The 21788-nt window shown below is 33.5% G+C and overlaps 1 protein-coding gene across 1 annotated transcript; it reads right to left on the reverse strand.

Moving 5' to 3' along the window:
* Nucleotides 1-19106: 19106 nt before the first annotated feature.
* LOC148573128 (serine/threonine-protein phosphatase 7 long form homolog) lies at nucleotides 19107-20525 on the reverse strand. The gene is made up of 3 exons (XM_088505680.1): nucleotides 19858-20525; nucleotides 19654-19741; nucleotides 19107-19556 (listed from the first exon to the last, which is right to left on the reverse strand). The coding sequence occupies exons 1-3, from the start codon at nucleotides 20523-20525 to the stop codon at nucleotides 19107-19109; spliced, it is 1206 nt and encodes a 401-aa protein (XP_088361806.1).
* Nucleotides 20526-21788: the final 1263 nt, after the last annotated feature.

Consider the following 21788-nt stretch of genomic DNA (forward strand, 5'->3'; position numbering starts at 1 on the left):
TAGCTGCGTTTTTTTAATTATATCTGAATAAAAAATAAAAAAATTAACACGTCGTTTAAATATACTTAAATATAAATATATGTTAATGTGTTTAATTTTTGTTGAACTATCTTTTTTAAAGGAATTTAAGAAATGTATGATTAATTATTAATATAAAAAATCATCTAAAATAATTTATGTAATTAAAAAATCTTTAAAACCATTGAAAAAACTCATTTATTACGTTAATATTAATAAAATATCAACATATTATTATAATTTATCAAAAAAATATATTTTATATGTATCATATCTCTGATAAATTTTTAGTATAGGTGTGTTGTCATATCTCATAATATTATTTCATTTATTAAAAACTTTTACCATGACCTCATTATTTAACAAATTTGAATGGTAAAGATAAAATTAAAATGAGTCTAAAGTTTTAAATTACTATCACAAGACCTAGTCTAGTATCTCGTTTAGTATTAACAATAAAAAGAGGTGGTATTACAAAATATCTCTTGCTTTTTCATTGGAAAGCTCTTAAAACGTGTAATGAAATATCCAAATTAAATGGCACTATCACACAGAATATCTTTACTAAACATGACAATCTTATAATTTTGTAGTGTCAACCCAATTGGACATCTATCATCGGATAAATAATTTCACATGGACCTACATTTGTTCGAAGCGGGATAATGATAAAAAGATACATGTTGTTCACATCCCTACCATTAGAACAATTGGCGAAAATTCTCACAAAACTGCATGCCATCAACTTCATCAAATTCCATGACACTCAAAAATTGACCCACCTTGCAATTATGAGTTTGAGACTTGGGGGTGATAAGACATAGTATATACTCGTAGTACACATTACAAGTATAATAACATTGTTCTAGTATGATTATGCTACGATAATTACGATATTTTAAAAAATATTGTTAAAATTAAAAATTATTTTTTATTATTAAATATAATTTTTTAAAAAGTGTTAAAAAAAAGTATTACCAACTTGTAAAAAAAAAAATACTTTAATTTTAATAATACTTACATAGTTACTATAACTATGGATAGAAGTGAGCTAGGCTATTCGACGAAAATTTGTGGCTAGTCTCGTTTTAGACTCCGTTCGACTCGGCCATTTTACTAAACAGATTAGGCTCGAACTTTTTATAAAATCAATTAGTTAAAAAAGTAAGAATATAAGCTTTAAAAAAAATCTATGAAATTTATTGGATCGATTCGTCAAAATATTTTTTGTAAAAATAAATTATTTTTAATTTAGACTTTCAATTATTCACTTATATTTGACACAAAACAAAACTAAAAAAAATTAAGAGCTAATACTAACTACGATCGTAGTTTTTTTGTTCCAAGAAAAGGTTTATTGATTTTAAGTATGGTTATGATATGTGACTAGAGATTGATATATAAATTATTTTTTTTTACAAATTATAAATTATAAATTTTAGAATCTATTTTAGGTTAATTTAGATTTTTTTTAATTTATTATTTTTTGAATTTTAATTCACGAAACTGGCTTTTTAAATAGGTTTGTGGGCTTGTCGGGGTTTAAATAGACTGGACTTGAACCTAAAAAAAAGTCTATGAAAGGTAACAGACCTACACTTAGGCCGTCTATTTACAACATAAGTCAAATTCGTCAAAGTCAAAGCTCGACTCAGTTCGACCCATTTTCACCCCTAACTATAGCCATAGTAACATATACATACTAGAATCCACCTAATAACACATTCTTTAATTCTATTATCCATTACTGCATTTGTTTTTTAAAACAGGATAAGACAAGATATTAATAAGAATAAAACACAAAGGACAGAAGTACAAAATTTTGTATTCTTATATTCTGTTTGGTAATAAACTAGAACAAATTATGAAAATTCAATTTATTCTCATTTTTTTACTCAAAAAATTTGAAAAAAAAATATAATAATAAAAAATATAATTATAAAATATTAACAAAAATAATAAAAGAAAAAATAAAAAATAAATTGTATCCCTTGATAGTGTCTCTATGTCCTTTCTGTCAGGATGAACAAAAAATACACTAATTTAATGTCTCTAGACATAATCTCTCTATCCATGTCTCATTTGTCAAACACGATTTTTTTTATCTCTGTATTCTGTCTCAATGTCCTATCCTTGTAAACAAACGCAACATATGTTATAAGATAGGCTCTAAGGCTGTTTGTTTATAGGAACGGGATACTGAGACACAAAATCGTATTTGACAGATGAAACATGGACAGAAACATTATATTCAAAGACACTGAATTAGTATATTTTATGTGATAGGAAGGACACAGAGACACTAACAAATAACACAACTTTTTTTTTTATTATTCTTGTTAATTTTTTATAATTATATTTTTTATTATTATATTTTTTTAATTTTTTAGATAAAAAAATTTAGAATAAATTAAATTTTTATAATTTATTTTAATTTATCACTAAATAGGATAAAAAACACAAAATATTATATCTTTATTCTTTATATTTTATTCTCAATATTTTATCTTATTCTATTTTTAGAAATAAACACAGCCTAATATATCTTGTTTTTCGATAGTAATGGCGTAGGTGAGTAACTGATTGTTGCGTTCGTTTTTTGGTGATTAGGAGCTGCTCATTGTGTGTGATTATGTTTGGTTTGTCTTCGCAGTGGAGGAGTTTTGTCCTTTTGGTGTTAGTATTTAGATTTGTACACAATTGTTCATTTAATTTGCCTACTCTATAACTCAGAATCCTAACACAGTGATCTCGAATTTAATTCTGATATGGAACAAACCGATGCTAGAGATAGATCGCCATGTATAACTATTAACTAACCCACTTCAATATCTTCATCCAAGAAAGTTTATGTATAAAAATTTTCTTATTAGACTTTTGTTGCATTAAAATTAAAATAATAAATGTCTAAATTAATCTCCAAAAAAATTTAATTTAAATACTTTAATACTTAATAAATTTTTATTATTTTAAAAATTATATATCAATAGTTATTCTTAGACAGATTTATCCTTCTCTTATTTAAAAAAAAAAAACTAATTTATTTTATAATAAGCTTTTTTATATCGGTTGAATGCTTTATGATAAAATTTGTTAGAAATTTATTTATTGTCCAATACACATATTAAAAATTTTATAAAAAATAATAAAAGAACTAATCTATCTGATGAGAATAATTCTAAAAAATTTTAAAGTAATTAAAATTTTTTAATTGGTATCAAAGTGTTTACTCAAATTAAAAACATAACTATGTGTTTAGTAATGCCTTTGCTCATAATCTGTCATTGCTTAATTATCAAATAGTAACAATAAATAAATAAATATAAATTACTACAATAAAAATTATTTTTAGTAGCAATAACATAATAGTTCCTATATATTTTATTTAACTTATTTAACTTATGTTTTTGTGATAATTATATATTTATCATTATTATTACTTGTTATAATTGTAATTATATATTTTTTGTAGTCACTAAAAAAATTTTTATCAGCAATAATATAATTGCTGCTAAAACTTTTTAACGATAAAATATAAGACGGTTAATATCTAATTATTAATAAATATAATAACGACTATTTTTATTATTGTAGTTAAAAACAAAATAAATAACCGATAAAAATAATTTTTTTAGTAACGAATAAATAAAACAAAAAATATATAACATAATTGGGACTCAACATTATTAATTAGATGCAGGACTTTGGCAAACAAAACACTTCAAGAATTTGAATGTGACTTGTGGAAATCAAACATGCGACTTGCATTCTATGCTATTTTGTGAAAATATTCTTATATATGTGTCAATGTGTGTACGTATATATATGTGTAAGGCCTTGTTAATTGGTTCAGTGTAGAAAGCATTATTAACAAACAAATAACATACATGTGTGTGTACTTTGTTTTGATCTATTCAATACTTCCATGAATACAAATCAGCCCAGAAGATCACTTGTTTTAATTTCACTTTTTTTTTGAAAGCGTTTTCTTAGTCCAAACTCAATTTATTTGATTTGTTCAATATATACTACTATCGTTTAAGCCTATACATACTACATTTATAGTTTTCAACATTATATTCAATTCAAACTGCATTCAAAGTCAACCCTAGAGACAATTCTTCTAAACCAAATAGCTAGCTAGAAGCATATACGTACTAATTAATAACACCTCTAGCTATAAATATGTGTGTGTTGTAGATACACAAACATCAAACATCTTTCACATATATAACATCTTAAACTCTCCCCTCTCTACCACTATTCTTCTTAAGCCTTAGCTTCCAAATTCTGAACAACATAAAATATATATAGTGCATTAATTGTGTTACATTGTACGTTTGGCCCACTTATTATTCACTAGGCCCTAATTAGGGAATTCAATTAATTCAGTTTGACCTATTGAGATTTTAAAAGGGTAGGGTATTAATTATTAGATCTTCTAACATTTTTATTTTCATTTTCAAAAAATTAGTTTTGAACAGATAGATACACCTATTAGTTAAGAGACATGTCTCTCTACTCTAGCAATTGTTACTATTGGAGAATCCTATCCATTACTATTATGATTATGGTTGTCATTTTGGTTGCAAGTCCTAAATTTGGAGAAGCATGGAGGCCATTACTACAAGATGAGATTTTGATGCAAATGCTTCCAAAAGGCCCTCCAAAACCATCACATGGTGATCCTACAAATGGATAATAATAATAAAGCTAAGCAAGCAACAAGTTCTATCATTGAAAATGGAGAATTGCATGCAAACATGGATGAAGTAGTTAATTAATATAACTTGAGTGTTTGATGGTGTGTTTAGCTCAAATTTTCATTTGATTATGTGATACTCTTTTATATTATATATAGGGTAGGGTTGTTCTTATAATATATATAGTTCATGTTGATAACAAGTAGCTAGGGAATTCTTAGCTTTCTTCAATTCATCATGTGTAACAATTTTCAGTTGCATGCTGGTACTCTAGCATTTGATTCTTGAAGGTAGAATTTATAGATGTGAGTAGTTAAGTAATTAAAAAGTGATCTTTCAATTTTTAATCTTTATATTATTATTTGAATTCTGTCCCATGAATTTCTGGTAACATCATTAGCAAATTGAGAAGGAACCTTTTCTAGCTAGTAGCAAGCTAAGTGATCTCCAAAATTATTATAATTGATCACAAAAAATGCCAATTGTTGTCAGATTCTGAACCAATTTTTAGTTATAATTTGTATAAGACTGGAATAGAAAAAGAATTTGAGGATGAAGATGAAGATTGAAATGGAATGAGAGTAGCTATATAAAAGCGTGCCTTTTAAGCTCTTGATACCATGAATAAATTTAAGAGAAAAAAAAAATTAATTCTTCGAAAGATACACACTAGCTAGACTTTGTTTAGTTAGACGAAAGGAAATAAAAAGAAAGAAAGTAGAGAGGAAATAAGAGAAAGAAAAAAAAGTTAAATAAATTTTTATTTTTTTAGATATGTTTAAATATAAAGAAAATAAAAAAATAAAATATTATAAAAAAATAATTTTATTTTTATATTAAAGAATGTATTAAAAAATATTAAAAATAATAATATGACAAATTTTCTATTAGTTTTTTATCTAATATTAAAAGAAAAAAATTTGGTGGTTCCTACAAACTTTTTGTACTTCAATATTTTCTTTCAAATTATTTCCTTCAACTAAACAATAGAAATTAAATTGATTAGTTTCCTTTTAATAAAATCATGTATTGATGTATGCAGAGGTCGCGACTCAGCAATCTCATAAAATAGGAAGGACGTTGATGGTTCTGCTGCTTCAGTTGTCAATTCCGATGCGGTTTGGCGTAAGACCGCCTCAGTGCTGTATAAAAACTGTGTATACGGGTTGGGATTATTTTCGTCAGTAACTTCTATTTCTCCATGTTGAGGTCATCGTCCGCCTCTGCCACTAATCAAGCCGTCGAGCCTGAAGAAGGCATGAATTTGAGGCTGCAGGTGTAAGGGCTCACCCGCAGCCTTTACCAATAAGCTCAAGAACTGAACAATTATCGAGAGAAGTATCAGGAGATCTTCACACGTGTGACGGTTATGGATGACCTCAGGTTGGAGTGAAGGGAGTAGCTAGAACAACTTCAGCGGATGAAGGCTCAGATGGAGGTGTACCAGACTCTGATGCGCGCCACTCGCATCATCCCTGCTAGTGGCAGCACCGCTGCTGGTGGTAGTGATCCTGTTGGTGGCACACAGATATCACTACCTTCTGCGCCGCTTCATCAAGGCCACGAGAACAATGACGACGACGAGGATTACCTGGATCTTTAATGATTAGTATTTCGTTTTATTGTTTTATTGTATTTATTTAATTTACTTGACTTTTAATTTATTTGAACATTTGATAATTTATTTTAAATAATAGGTTTCTATTATTTATAAATTGAACATTAATTATGTGAAAAATAAAATATTAAAATTGGCCATTTATTTCACATTTTTTTAAAATAAAATTGATGTTATTATCGGATTTACTGAGAAAATAATCTGACGGAAATAATGCAAAAAACAACATATTGTAGCACCAACATTATCATCGAAAAATTTTATCGGTAACTAAATAGTTATTCGAGCAGGTAACTCGTTGCAGAATTTGACAGTAATTACCGTCGGACAAAAAAATCCAATAATAAATATTTATCAACGATAAATTCAACAATACTCAATATTTTTCTTATAGTGACACATACAACACATTCAAATACATCTGAAATATTTTTCATTTTCTTTATTTGTGCATCATAGAGTTCCAGAAACACAGAAGAGTTTTAAGAACAAACACAAGTATCATTAATTTTTATTTTATCAATTTTATTTCTAATGAGCTAAATTAACACATACCATAATCGTGTGAGAAAAGAAAATATATATAATTATAATGATATTTACATATATATTGAATAAAATAGATATAGACAAAGAATTTATCAAAAAATATTAATTAACTAGACTAAATTCTTGAAATGCTTTCTAATAACACAAATTTGTTTTTTGATAGTGATGATGATATTTAGGCTCTTTTTTTTTTGAATTTCTCTATTTTTTTTAGCCTTTTACTTTTTGAAACCTCTTTTACTTATATTGCTCTCCCTGTGAAACTTTTTTTTTTATTTTTTTTCTCTTTCTCTTTTTGTTGATACATCTTGATATTTATATAGAAAGTATAATTTAATTAATGCGATCTGAAGTAGAAAATTTATCTCCCGATACATGTCTTAGCTGGGATTTTTAAATTAACAACACATCTCAACTTTATTTTCAAGAATTACAATAATAGATGATGTCAACATGATGTTATAAATAAATGAAACAAATAATAAAACAATAATAAAAGGGAACCAAGATTAATTAATGGCATAATGTCATGAATGAATTAAAAAAAAAAACAAGATTACTTTAAGAAGAAAAAAAAGGAAAAAAAGAAACGTAAAAAGACAAAAGGAAGTAAAAAAACGACGGGAGTAGTTAAATAATCAAACTCTACACAATCTCCATAACACATACTGTTAGGAGTTATAGTGCAGCTGGTTAGTGCAGCTAGTGTGATAAGTACAGTTAGTGTGATAGCTGTTAATTCTGTTAGTTCTGTTTTTTGTTAGAGTTGGTTAGTAAGGGATCTAGCTGACTCAGCAGCTTCTAGTACCTTCCAGAGTTTGTTGCAGTCAGTTAGCTACACTTGTATACATATAAATAGCAATCACTCACATGCTGCAATTCAGTTGTTGATTTGAATGCAACTTCACGTTTTCTCTGCTTCTCTCTTTCTCCATCTTTCTCTCTGAATCTCTCCTTGAGGTCTGGTACCTTTCATTCAACAATGGCGCAAGGATTTATAGCCACTCCAATATCGATGAAGTTGGATGAAGATAATTTCCTGCAATGGAAGGATCAAGCAATCTCAACGATAGAAGGGAATGATATGCTGAGCCACATCACAGGAAGAGGAATTCTTCCACAGTTTGTGCAATCGAGTGAAGGAACAGACACCACAATGAATCCAGATTATCAGAAATGAAAGATGCAGGATGCTCTTTTCAAATCTTGGCTACTTGCTTCTATGAGTAAGCCTTTTACAACAAGGATGGTAGGTTGTGTGCATACGAATCAAGTGTGGAAGAGGTTAGAGGACCATTTCTCCTCTCAGATCAAGGCTAAGGTGATGTAGTTGAAAAACAAGCTTAGCTCGCTCCAAATTGGAGGATCTGTGACTGAGTATGTATTGATGATAAAAGGCACAATCAATGCCTTAGCTTCAGTAGGTGAGTCAGTAAAGGAAAGTGATCATGTAAACGCAATCCTACATGGTTTATCTGAAGAATACTCCTCAGTGTATACATCTGTTCTTGCAAGATCGGAGAGCATAACAGTTGCTGAACTAGAAGCCTTGCTGCTAGCACATGAGAGCATGCTGGCAAAATTCAGAAAACCAGAAGCGTTCATACAGGCAAATGTAGCTCAATTTGGAGGTTATAGTCAACAAATGCAAGGAAGAAGAGGAGGCTTCAGAGGAGGATTCAGAGGAAGAGGAGGAAGACAGCACAGAGGTGGTAGAGGCCCATCCAAAGAAGGAAGAATGATGCAAGAATCTGATACAAACAAGCAGGCCAACAGAGGAGGCAGAACGTATAATTCAAGAAGTTATGGATATGACAGGCCACAATGTCAGCTATGTAATAAATACGGCCACACTACAAGAACTTGCTGGTTCAGATACAGTGAGGATCAGTATGAGGAAGAAGGCTTTGGTGGTGAAAGTTACAGCAATACTGGGCGCAATCAGCACACTCAACCACAAGCAAACCTCAGCAATCTGATAGCAACACCAGCAACAGTTTATGACTCCAGTTGGTACCCTGACTCTGGAGCTACACATTACATGACACATGATGAGAAGAGTTCAAAGAAGCAAACTGCTGTAGCCAAGTCCAGCACAGAGGCTGAGTACAGGAGTATGGCAGAGACAGTGGCAGAGCTGGTTTGGATCAGGAGTCTGATGGCTGAACTGAAGCTAGCAATCCTTGAAGCACCAATGGTGTTTTGTGATAACTTGAGTGCTGTATTGCTGGCAGCAAATCCAATCCTACACTCCAAGTCAAAACACTTCGAGATAGACCTTTATTTCGTGAGAGATCATGTCAACAACAAGCAAGTTCAAGTAAGCCATATCCCAGGGTCAGTACAAGTGGCTGATGTCTTCACAAAAGCAGTTCCATCTGAGACCTTTCTCCATTTTCGATTCAAACTGAACATCTGTGATCAACAAGCAATTGCAATCACTCAAGAAAAGAAAGGAAAAACTAGAGATGATGTTAGGAGTTATAGTGCAGCTGGTTAGTGCAGCTAGTGTGATAAGTACAGTTAGTGTGATAGCTGTTAATTCTGTTAGTTCTATTTTCTGTTAGAGTTGGTTAGTAAGGGATCTAGCTGACTCAGCAGCTTCTAGTACCTTCCAGAGTTTGTTGCAGTCAGTTAGCTACACTTGTATACATATAAATAGCAATCACTCACATGCTGCAATTCAGTTGTTGATTTGAATGCAGCTTCACGTTTTCTCTGCTTCTCTCTTTCTCCATCTTTCTCTCTGAATCTCTCCTTGAGGTCTGGTACCTTTCACATACAATACATTCAAATACAACTGAAATATTTTCCATTTACTTTATTTGTACACATAGAGTTCTAGAAATACAAAAGAGCTTCAAGAACAAATACAAGTAAGTGTCATTATTTATTTTATTTTATTTTGCCAATTTTATTTCTAATGAGCTAAGTTAATACACATACTATAATCATGTGAGAAAAGAAAATATATATAATTATAATAATATTTACATATATATAATTGAATAAAATTAGATATAGAGTCAAAAAAGATTAATTAGATTGAATTCTTGAGATGCTTTCTAATAATACAGATTTGTGTTAAAATTTTTAGAAATTCTTTTTTATAGTGATAACTTTTACACTCCATTTTTTTAGCCTTTTATTTTTAGCCAAAAGTTACTTAAAACTGAATTGTCTTTAAGCTAGTGTGTGAGGCCTAAATCATCAATGGAACAGATTTGGACTTAGTCTGCGCTAAGCAGCTGTCATCCGAGTTGTTTTGTAAGAAGATGGGGGTGGTACCTGCAAAACACTCTGATACTTAAGTTAGCAAGAGTCTTAGCAGGTTTAAGGATATTGAAACTTAATTATACCTGAGGGTGTCAGTGTATTTATAGGTGATGAGCCAATAACCACCGTTGAAGTAGTTCCATTTCTGGTGGTGGATAACCGTCCCTTTATTTTAGGGTTGTTGAGATCTCTTTTCTAAAAATGGGGAAAGATATTAAGGATAAGTTATAACTCCGTCGGAGGGGGAGGGGTTATCACCCCATAGCATTCAGTCCGACCTCTCAAAAGGTCAATCATGTGAAAGATATCTTTTGAACTTTTATATACTTTTGGACTTGGCTTATGTTTTTAGGCCAGATATAAATAATTTTTTTTCTAACCTTTTTTTTCTTTTCTTCTTTTTGTTATGCATCGTATCTTGATATTTATAAAGAAACCATAGCTTAAGCAATGCTATTTAAAACAGAAAATTCATCTCCTATCACATGTCTTGACTGAAATTTTTAAATTAACAATACATTCTAACTGTATTTTTAAGATTTGCATGTTGTCATTTCTTTTTAGCAAGAATCTTGTCTTTCATCTTGCTTATGCTTCTTTTGTTTTTTTTTTTTTTTTCATTTTTTGACTTTTTTAAGATATCGATGTAAAAGGATATTGAAATAAAATTATTTTTGTATTTTTTTTTGTAATTTTTTTATTTTTTCTAAAAGTAAAAAATATAATTATTCGGACAAATTTAGATATAATTAACATTATGCTTCAAAAATTTGTATGTTATTTGATGTGCAACACAGAAATTTTTAAAAGATTATTATAAGTACTCAAAATATTAACTCATCCAACTAACAAAATACATTCGTATAAAAATTTGTGTACTATATCAATAAGTTTGTATTATGTACAAATTTTTTTGTGTTGTATTTTAAAAATTTGTATAATATATCAATAAATTTTTATGTTCGCTTTTCAACAAAAAAATTGTATGTTATAGAAAGCGTACAAAAAAAAGTGCTGATGTGTGTGTGTTTTTTTTTATTTAGACTTAGACCAACTTAATTGAACTTAATTATAAAAATACTTATATATATAGTATCACCTGTTATTAGAATAATCAATTCTAACAAAATAAATTAATTAAAGCGTATGTTTGACGTCCATAATAATAATAATAATAATAATAATAATAATAATAATAATAATAATTGTAACATCTTAACTTTTACACGTCATGATCGTACTAAAAGTGAGGCATTACTGAGCTGTTTTCCGTATTTACTATTTAATACTAAATCTTTAGTTCGATTTCGCGTTTCAATTTTTTGGAAAAAGCTAATATCATACAAAAGAATTCAAATGAAACTCAGATACAACTCCTATCCCTCTGTATAAAATAAAATCTTAACTAATAAAGGCGAGGGAATTTTAGGAAAGCGGCTCAACACATAAACTTAACTCAAATAAGACTAAAAATTGCCCGCAGCTTCAAACTGAGTCTTCGAACCTGTGTCACTGAAAGGGTGAAAGATTTTGGGGTGAGAACAAACAACGCGTTTTCAATAGGGAATGGAAACGGCGTAAGAGTAATGAAATAAAATGGAAATAATTAACTTTACTCAATAAAACTATATTTTTATCAAACCTTTTGAAAATACTTTTTACTATTACTTTATATAATTAATTACCTTCTTTAAATTTTCGATACACAAATTAATAGCACATGAAACAGATCAACACATAAATAAATAGCAATAAGACAAACAGCACAATCACAGAGAAGTAATACAAGCAAGCACAGCCAAATGCAAATGTGCAAACAAGGATGATGCATGTCTAATCCTATCGCAGGTAATGAGCTCATTTGTCGGTTTCGACCCGCACCCGACGCAATCCGACTCGCAAGTCAGATAAGGCATTCCAGCGGCATAACCTCTGCATGTTTCCACTTCTTACAAGCGCTGATTCTCCAGCTGAAGTATGCCGAACATGACCTCTGCAAGTACTTGTAGGCGCTGATTCTCCAGCTGAAGCATGTGCCCCTTTCTTCTGGAAGCCATTCCATATACACGGACATCCCCACGCAATCATTTACACATGAAGCTCACGGCTTAACATTTTCACATCAGCACCTTAACTATTTACTTTTCGTCACCCTCTCGTGACCTTTTACTCATTTCATAAATCACACGTGTCGTGTTCTCTTTTCTCCTTCTTTCTTCTTCTTAACAAACCAAACTCAAACCATAATTTAAAATAGAATCTCTCTTCAAAAGATTGAATTTAAAATATTATACTTTTCTTAATAAATCGAAAATCAAATACTATTCTTAAATCAGATTTGCTTTTAAATAACGTTTTAAACAAAGTCTTAGAGTTTTATAAAAATTTCGGTAGCATTTCCTCTAAAATTCGGACTATGCCACTCTTCGAGGGTCCAACCAAATCATTTTCGATTCTCAAAAATCATCCTTGATAAATCAGTTATTCCAAAATCCAATGTCAAATCATTTTACAAATCTAAAAGTTAACCAGGTTCAATTTCAAAATTATTTCTCAAAATAAGTCTGTAAATCAGATTTTTAATTCAAAGTTCGCTTTTTTAATGTAAATACATATTTAAATCAGGTTTTCAAAATAAAATCACTTTTCCGTATACTTTTACAAAAACTCGGACAAAACATCCTCTTAAAAGTTAGACTTCAACACCCCTTCGAGCTCCTTTATTTTCTCAATAATCAACCTACTTTATTTCAATTTAGTAACCAACGGTTTACTTTAAAATTCAATACAACAATTTCCAAACCAGCTTGCAACGGACCCACTATCATCAAATAAATCTCAGATAAACAACCAAACCAAAAAATTAACATGACTAAAAATTTCAGCAACAAACACAATCTCAATACAAACTCAATTCATGTTTCAGTTTAACAAACCACACTAATTAAACACCATTTACAACCACAAATCAACTAATCCTCATCAATTAGTAATACTACACACTTATGAATTATTTGTAATTATTTAATAAGCTTTTAGGCATTCTTAAATTAAAACATTTAATTTTAAAAACAAACCCCCTAATTTTGTACGAAATCAGAATCAACGAAAACTTTGGAAAAATTTTTTGATCAAGCTGCTGAAGAAGAAAATGTTAGAAGCCGTCTGTGCCTTCTAGAACTCCAATTTGCCGAACTCAAGGGGAAGAGAAGCTATATCACCGTCAATTTTTATCAGACAAAAATAACACCAACGTATAGAGAAAGAGAATACGACCACTCTTACCGAATTAGATTTTTTATTGAAGTTACGAATCTCGAAAAATTAAAGCCAAAAGCTCTCGGGTTCCATGGAGCTTACGTCCCTCTCTCTCTCTTTTTTTTCCTTTCTTAACACTAAAGGGAGAAATGAGATGCTGAAGATGATGATTAATGAAAATTAGGAAGCTTAGGTGACGTTAGTTTATATATATATAAACAAATATGTGTCATGGAAGGAATATCATTGGCTTTTTAATATACATACATGCATGCATAAGCCATGTGTTGGCTTTTCTTAACTTCTTTTTGTTTCCTTGATGAAACTGGCAAACCGCCAAATAATAATAATAATAATAATAATAATAATAATAATAATAATAATAATAATAATAAACCACTAAATGAATTGAAATAATAATAATAATAATAATAATAATAATAATAATAATAATAATAAATTTAAATTATAAATAATTTAAATTAATTATGATTAAATTAAATTTTAATTATCATAAAATTTTATTTAATTATTTTTGTTAAAAGATAATTTTTTAAAAATTAAATTTTAATATAATATAATAATTTATAAATAATTAATTATTTAATTTTCAAAAATTCGGATGTTACAACAATAATAATAATAATAATAATAATAATAATAATAATAATAATAAGTAGAAGAAGAAGGATAAGGGTATGTTTGACGTCCAAGGTACTTTATTTTGATCTCTTCAAATAATCTCTCGTTTTACCTTTTTCCAAATTCAATTCAAAATTTCAAAATTCAAGGTAAAAAGTCAAGCCAAACTACGTTTCCTTTGAACTGGGCACAAAACAAAAATCACACAAAGCGCCCTCTCTCTATATATATGTGCTATTGCTATTTATTTTCTTCATCTCAAATCGCAATAATATCCCATTTCATAAACTATAACTCTTTCTCATCATTTTCCAACCAAACTTATTAAGTAGCTACTAGCTTTTATTTTGCCTTCCAAATATAAGACATTATTATTATTATTCACATAATCAGAAAAGTGATACTATATATATACTTACAAATTAATTATTTTAAGAGCATGTTTTTCTCAAACAATTATAGGAGGATCCTCTTGATAGCTATTGTGATTATGTTGGTAATTTTGGTTGCAAACCCTAAATTTGGAGAAGCATGGAGGCCATTAAAAGAAGATGGGAGTTTGATTCAAATGCTTCAAAAAGGATCTCCAAACCCATCAAAGGGTGATCCTACCAATGGCTAATTATAATAATTAAGCCACCTTGAAGAGATATATGTACAAGCAAGCATGCATGAACATGGATGAGGAGATTAAATAATTTTAGGACACAAGACATGATATCTTCTTTTTTTTTTTTTTTTTCTCTTTTTCATTTTTTCATTTTTTTTCTTAACCATTGACACTAAATATATACAATATATTTTGCTTCAAGGCAATCTCTAATTTTATGATGGGAACAACTCCCATTTAAATTAAATTAGTTAGCATATATATAATTAATTAATTTGTTTATAAGTATAGGATATATACATTTTTTTTAATTTGCTTCATTATTATATTATGTCACTTTAAATCAAGATAGAAATTATACAAAGTTTCTTATAATATATTTGTTGGATTTTTTGTTAAAGATAAATATATAAAAATGATTGCTATGCTATACAACATATAAATGCATTTTCAGGAAATTGGCACTTATTATTAACATTAAATTTAGAATATAAATAGATAATAATCTTCATTTGTTCTCAAATATAGTAATAGATTAATCAAAATATGTAAGGAAAAATTAAATTCTCAGTTTAAGTTTAAATTTAGAAAAAAATTGCGCTTTCCGCAACTTTTTGAGTTTGAAATGGAAAAGGTCGGTTAATTATTGATTTATTTAAATTCATTAAAAAATATCATTTAGTTCATTGAAAATTTTTATTTATTTGTTTATTTTCATCTTAAATAATATATTGGAGATGCCTTTCATTTAATTTGATTTGTACGACAGTGTCTTAAAAAAAAAAACTAAATAGTGTAGCACAATATCAAAGTCATGCTATTTCTCGTTAAGAAATTGTTCAAAAATTCAAATTACCAACTTAAGACGTACTTACGTCAGTTTTTCATTTCATATCCGGCCAAACTGTCCATTTTTTTAAATCTTGTTGTATTCATCACTTATTTTGTAATTTTAATTCTAAATATATTTATTTTATTTCCTTACCTAGTTTATTAAAATTAATATTTAAAGGAAAAAAGGTAGATAAATTTGACCAAAATTTGATATACGTCAATATTAATTAATCTGTCATATATATATATATATATATATATATATATATATATATATATATATATATATATATCCTTACGTTATTAATTACAAGTATATCATGCATTAAAATTGGCATATTAACTTTCGTTTAATTATGAGATGCAAATGCAGTGATAAATATTATAACAAAGATGACAATAAAATTACAATTTTTTTTATATAAAATTTTTTTCATCTTAAAAAAAATTTAAGAATAATTTTAAATAAAATTGTCTCTCTATTTAAATTTTTTTTTTGTTTAATTTATTTAAGTCAACAAAAAAAATTACAAGTATATGTCATAACTTATCCTTTTTCTTTAGCAAGTTAAATAATTATATGTTTGTGCCGATATTTATAGATATATATACACAGAGATGGACCCACACTTAAAAAAGAGAGGGCAATTACCCCACAAAATTTTGTTTAAAAAAACTTATATATATATATATATATATATATATATATATAAATATAAGATTGAATGTGCCACTTTATCATTCTGTACAAATAGAATAAACCATTTGTACAGAATGGTAAAGGGGCCCTCTTATGATCGTTGATCATAAAAATGAATAAAACATTGAAGAGAATTTTTCAATCTACCCTTACCAATAAATAAAAAAAATGTTTTCAAAATTCTTCTAATTTTTATGTCTAGAAAACTGGCTTATTTAGTACTTTCTATTTTTTATTACTTTTCTATTTGAATCTTATTTCAAGATTTTTTCTTGGGCAAAAAACTAGAATAAGCCAACGTTGGAAATGTGTAATCTAAATACGCCAAAGTGAAAATCGTTTCAGCAATAAGCCAAACGTGAATTTTATGTAATTCGAACCAGGGTGGTTCGAATTAGGTGAAGAGGAGTTTTGTGTGTAATTCGAACCAATGTGGTTCGAACTCCCACCAAAAATTTCTTCATAAATCGAACCAGGTTGGTTCGAACCTTGGCTGCACATAGTTCGAACCAGGGAGGTTCGAATTATAGAGAGAGATCCGGCCTGAGTAATTCGAACCGTACTGGTTCGAATTATACAAACCATAATTCGAACCGGGCCGGTTCGAATTAGTGGGAGATAGACCTCTATATAACCGTTCTAAGCGTGAGTTGGTCTCATTAGACCAGTAAGATGGCTAGTGAGGAGAGTTTTGTTGTTCTGGTTCACCACAGAGGATCCATTAAGAGGAAAACTCGTTCCGGAGTAAAGTTCACAGATAAGGATCCTCTCTGTATTGTCGTGAATCCAACGACAAGCTATGATGACCTTGTTAGATCTGTGCTGATGAAACTTGGCCTGGAAGGTGCGAAGCGGGTTAAGAAGTTTTTCTATCGCATTCCAGTCACGATCCTGCACGATACGGTGAAGTATGATTGTCTCACGATTGGTAGTGATGAGGACCTGCAAGTCATGTTTCTTTGTCGGAGGCAGTTTTCGGAGGTGAGGACACCAGAGTTGCTCGCAAAGCTGATTGATGTGGTATCCAGCTCAGGGGGTTCCAACTGGAATACCACCAATGTAGCCACGGCAGCTGGCTCCAGTTCCAGGGCTGCCGTGGCTTCTTCCTCCGTCCCAGTGTACGAGCCAGCGGTCCAACTTGTCGCCTCCCCGTCTTTTGCTGTTGATCTGAATGACGGCATAGGCGACGAGGCAGGATCCTTTGATATTATGCCGAACGCTTTAGAGGGCGTTCCACCGGTTGGCGTCGGAGACGGAGTCTTGGGTGATGCAGATGAGGACGACGTCGAGCCGGATACGATTGAGGATGACAGCGGCGACGAGGTTAGAGCGACTGGTCCTGCATTGGCGGGCAGTGGTTCTAGCTCTGGCACACAGCAGTATCCACCACATTTTTTCTCATTGGACTTGGACGCCATGAGGCATGAGGGGGTTTTAGGGCACGCTGTTGGATTCGGAGCTAGAGATGCGGAAGGGACTGCTGGTCTGACAGAGTTCCAGGTTGGTCAGCAATTTCAGGATAAAGACGAGGCCCTACTAAGTGTGAAGAGTTACAGCATCCGGCGAGGGGTACAGTACAAGGTGCTGGAGTCCGATCACCGCAGGTATGTGGGCAAGTGTTCCGAGTTTGGGAATGGGTGCACATGGTTGATTCGACTGAGTCTCCGGAAGCGCAAGGGTCTTTGGGAGGTCAAACGGTACAACGGACCTCACACTTGCCTGGCCACATCCATCTCTAGCGACCACAGGAGTTTGGATTATCATGTGATTTCGGCGTTCATTATGCCAATGGTTAGGGCTGACGCATCCGTGAGCATAAAGGTGCTCCTAAACGCCACGGCAGCGCACTTTGGTTTTAGGCCGACTTACAGGAGGGTATGGATGGCAAAGCAGAAGGCTATTGCCCTCATCTACGGTGACTGGGATGAGTCATACAACGACATCCCTAGGTGGGTGTTGGGTGTCCAGCTGACGATGCCTGGAAGTGTTGCGGTCCTCAGAACGAGCCCGGTTCGAGTTGGAGGACAGGTGGACGAGTCTCAAGCGTATTTCCACAGACTTTTCTGGACTTTCCCTCCGTTCATCGAGGCATTCCGTCATTGCAAGCCGCTAGTCAGCATTGACGGCACACATCTGTATGGGAAGTATGGGGGAACGTTGCTCATCGCGATTGCACAGGACGGGAACTCCAACATTCTACCAGTCGCATTCGCCCTGGTGGAGGGTGAGAATGCAGAGTCCTGGACATTCTTTCTCTCGCACCTTCGAGAGCACGTGACCCTGCAGCCCGGTCTGCTGGTTATATCGGACAGGCACAACGGCATCAAGGCTGCGCTTGAGGCCCCTGACGGAGGTTGGTTACCGCCATCTGCGTACCGTGCATTCTGCATACGACACGTAGCGGCTAATTTTGCCCTTACCTTCAAGGGCAAAGATGCTAGGAGGCTACTAGTCAATGCGGCGTATGCGAAGACCGAGGTTGAATTTGATTACTGGTTTGATATTCTTCGGTCTGAAGACCCGGCGATGTGTGACTGGGCGAACCGGATTGACTACTCCTTGTGGACTCAGCATCGTGATGAGGGTCGGAGATTCGGTCACATGACGACCAACATCTCCGAGTGTGTGAATTCAATCCTCAAGGGGGTCAGAAATCTCCCTGTAGCATCCCTGGTGAAGGCAACATATTGTAGGCTTGCGGAACTCTTTGTTCGCAAGGGGAGAGAGGCTGAGGCGCAGATGGGAACCGGACAACAATTCAGTCAACATTTCGTGATCATCGTCCATACCATGATCAGGCCACCTAAACTCACGCTGGCTCCGCCGTGTCCCCACACCCATCCTCCTCTCAACCCTACGCCTGTCCGGCACGTCCTCAGGACGATCCATGTCAGGAACTCACCCCGGACCTCGCTGTGACGCCTCAACTGGAACCAGAACTGATCTAGGATCCCCCAGCTGCGTGTCCGGAGACAAGAACCTCTTCCCATGCTGACTCCACCAATCAAGGAACTCATGCGACGGTCCGGGGTCGGCAACAACGTCGAACCTCAGCACACTCTGCTGACGAGAGTCCCAGTAGAGATGCCACTTCTCCAAATAAGACGGAAACCACCAATCGCCACCTCTACCGTCCTTGGACATCAGAAAGTCGATGTTCAGGGCGGGAAGCGGAGGGGGCTGCACCCCTCCAAACTGCGGAAGAACACGATCTATCTGATGCCACTCTATGACAGCAAAGTAGATCAGCGCGGTCACAGAGCGCCACAACGCCATATGCCGAGGCTCCAAAACCTCCGGATGCAAAACCTGAAGTACGTCGGGGCTACTGTACGGCATCCATATGAACTGCACAACACAAGGAAGCCATTCTTGTCAGGGCAACTGTTGGAACCAAATAGAAAGGCTTGATTATAAAAGGACACTTGTTAACTAGCATACTCACCTCCCTGTCCTGTAACCGGTCTATCCTGAGCCTCCACATCGCCACTCTAGGACCCTTCTCGCTCCCGGAAGGGTTGTAACCTGACCATCTGCAAGATACACATGTGTTACATCAACTGAAATATGTGTTTAGAGTATGCAATAGACTATTAATGAAATGCAGTGATGTGTGTAAAATTCAAACAGATAAGGCCGTTTCTAGTACCTCGAGGCCAACGGCCAGCTGAACGTCTCATATCCTGCAGGCCTAAACCGAGGAAAGCGCCAAAAGATCCAAGACTGAAGTAGCTGAAGCGGGCCGGCTAACTTGACGACATGTCTGTTCGCGACTCGGCACATGCAACGGTACAACCAAGCCAGTGCTGCAGAACCCCAGCTGTAGGTACCCAGCTCCTCCAGCCTCGCTACGTACGGAAGCCATCTGATGTGAATCCGGTTCCCGGACTTGTCCGCGAATAGCTGCGTGCCCAACAACATCATGATGTATGCACGGGCATATCGGCGCACAGTCTCCTCATCTGCATCCTCCGGGCACTCGCCAAAAGTCTCCTGAAACCAGCTGCAGTTCACGGCGTACTTCTGAACCTGACTAGGAGGAGGTATAACTCCGAGCAACTCCTGGAACCAGACCCAGGCTGGACGGCCACCCTCGATGTATATATGAAACTCTGACAGGCACCCGCTCACGTAACGGCCGTCCACTGGCAAACCCAGCTGGTATGCCACGTCCTGGAGTGTGATAGTGCACTCTCCGAACGGCATATGAAACGTGTGTGTCTCGGGACGCCATCGCTCCACGAATGCACTGACAAGGGCCTCGTCTAGCCGGAACCATCGGTCGTTCAACCTTGCAAGATGGTATAGACCTGCCATTTGTAAGTACGGAACGTATCTATCATCCAGTCGCATGCCCTGCTGCCGCCGCATGCTCCTAATGCATCGCTGGGGCTGCGAGTAGTAATGAACCGCATAGTTAAAACCAGCTTAAAAACTAACCACAACCGTAAGCAACGCGATAAATCATCAACAAACCATTCTGCTAAATAAAACCGCATAACATTACATGAAAGATAAGCAACTGGAAAACAAACCCATATACCGCACAACTAAGCCGTTAACATAAACCGGCTTAACGAGATCCACTAACAAGAAAAACCTTAACTAAACCGGTTTACATAAAACATATAGCGTAAGACAACTACAATCAAACAAGTCAAACAAATCACCAACATAAAACCACTAACGAAAACCACCTACCCTAAACCACTCAAATAAACCGCTTGCATAAACCACTCACAAAAATCGGTAACATAAACCACCAAAAAAAACCACTAACAAAAACCACTAACTTAAACCACTAACTTAAACCACTAACATAAACCACTACCCTAAACCACCAACCTAAACCACTAACATAAACCACTAACTTAAACCGCTAACTTAAACCACTAACATAAACCACCTACATAAACCACTAACATATACCACCATCTAACCCACATGCAAAACTACTAAGTCACAAATACCGCTATAATAAAAAATATTTCCGTACTAACCTCGTCGTTGATGACCCCGGCTATATGAGCGACTCCGTCCAAGCGATATAACCGTGCCGGATCGTCCCCCATCAGCAGAGTATTTCGTTTGGGTCTTCCTCGGAGAGAATCTGGGCGTTTTCTCTGAGATTTGGTGGGGTAGGGGGAAGGAATAATAGTTCGAATGAGGGTGATTCGAACTCCTTATATAGCCGAATCACCCCTAATTCGAACCAGCTTGGTTCGATTTATGAAGGACCATGCCAAGGGTAATTCGAACCAGCCTGGTTCGAATTACATACGTTGCACAATTGGCTATAGTTCGAACTAGAGGAGTTCGAATTACTTGAGTTAGTAGTTCGAACCACATTGGTTCGAATTACATACAAAGCTCCTCTTCACCTAATTCGAACCACCCTGGTTCGAATTACTAAGGTTTGTAATTCGAACCACCCTGGTTCGAATTACATAAAATTGATGTTTGGCTTATTGCTGAAATGATTTTCACTTTGGCGTATTTAGGTTACACATTTCTTGCCTTGGCTTATTCTAGTTTTTTGCCCTTTTTTCTTTTAGTGTCGTTTTTGTTCTATTTTCCTTT

This window comes from Arachis ipaensis, chromosome B2 (assembly GCF_059453495.1).
Source record: "Arachis ipaensis isolate K30076 ecotype BB chromosome B2, ASM5945349v1, whole genome shotgun sequence".
Lineage (NCBI taxonomy): Eukaryota > Viridiplantae > Streptophyta > Magnoliopsida > Fabales > Fabaceae > Arachis > Arachis ipaensis.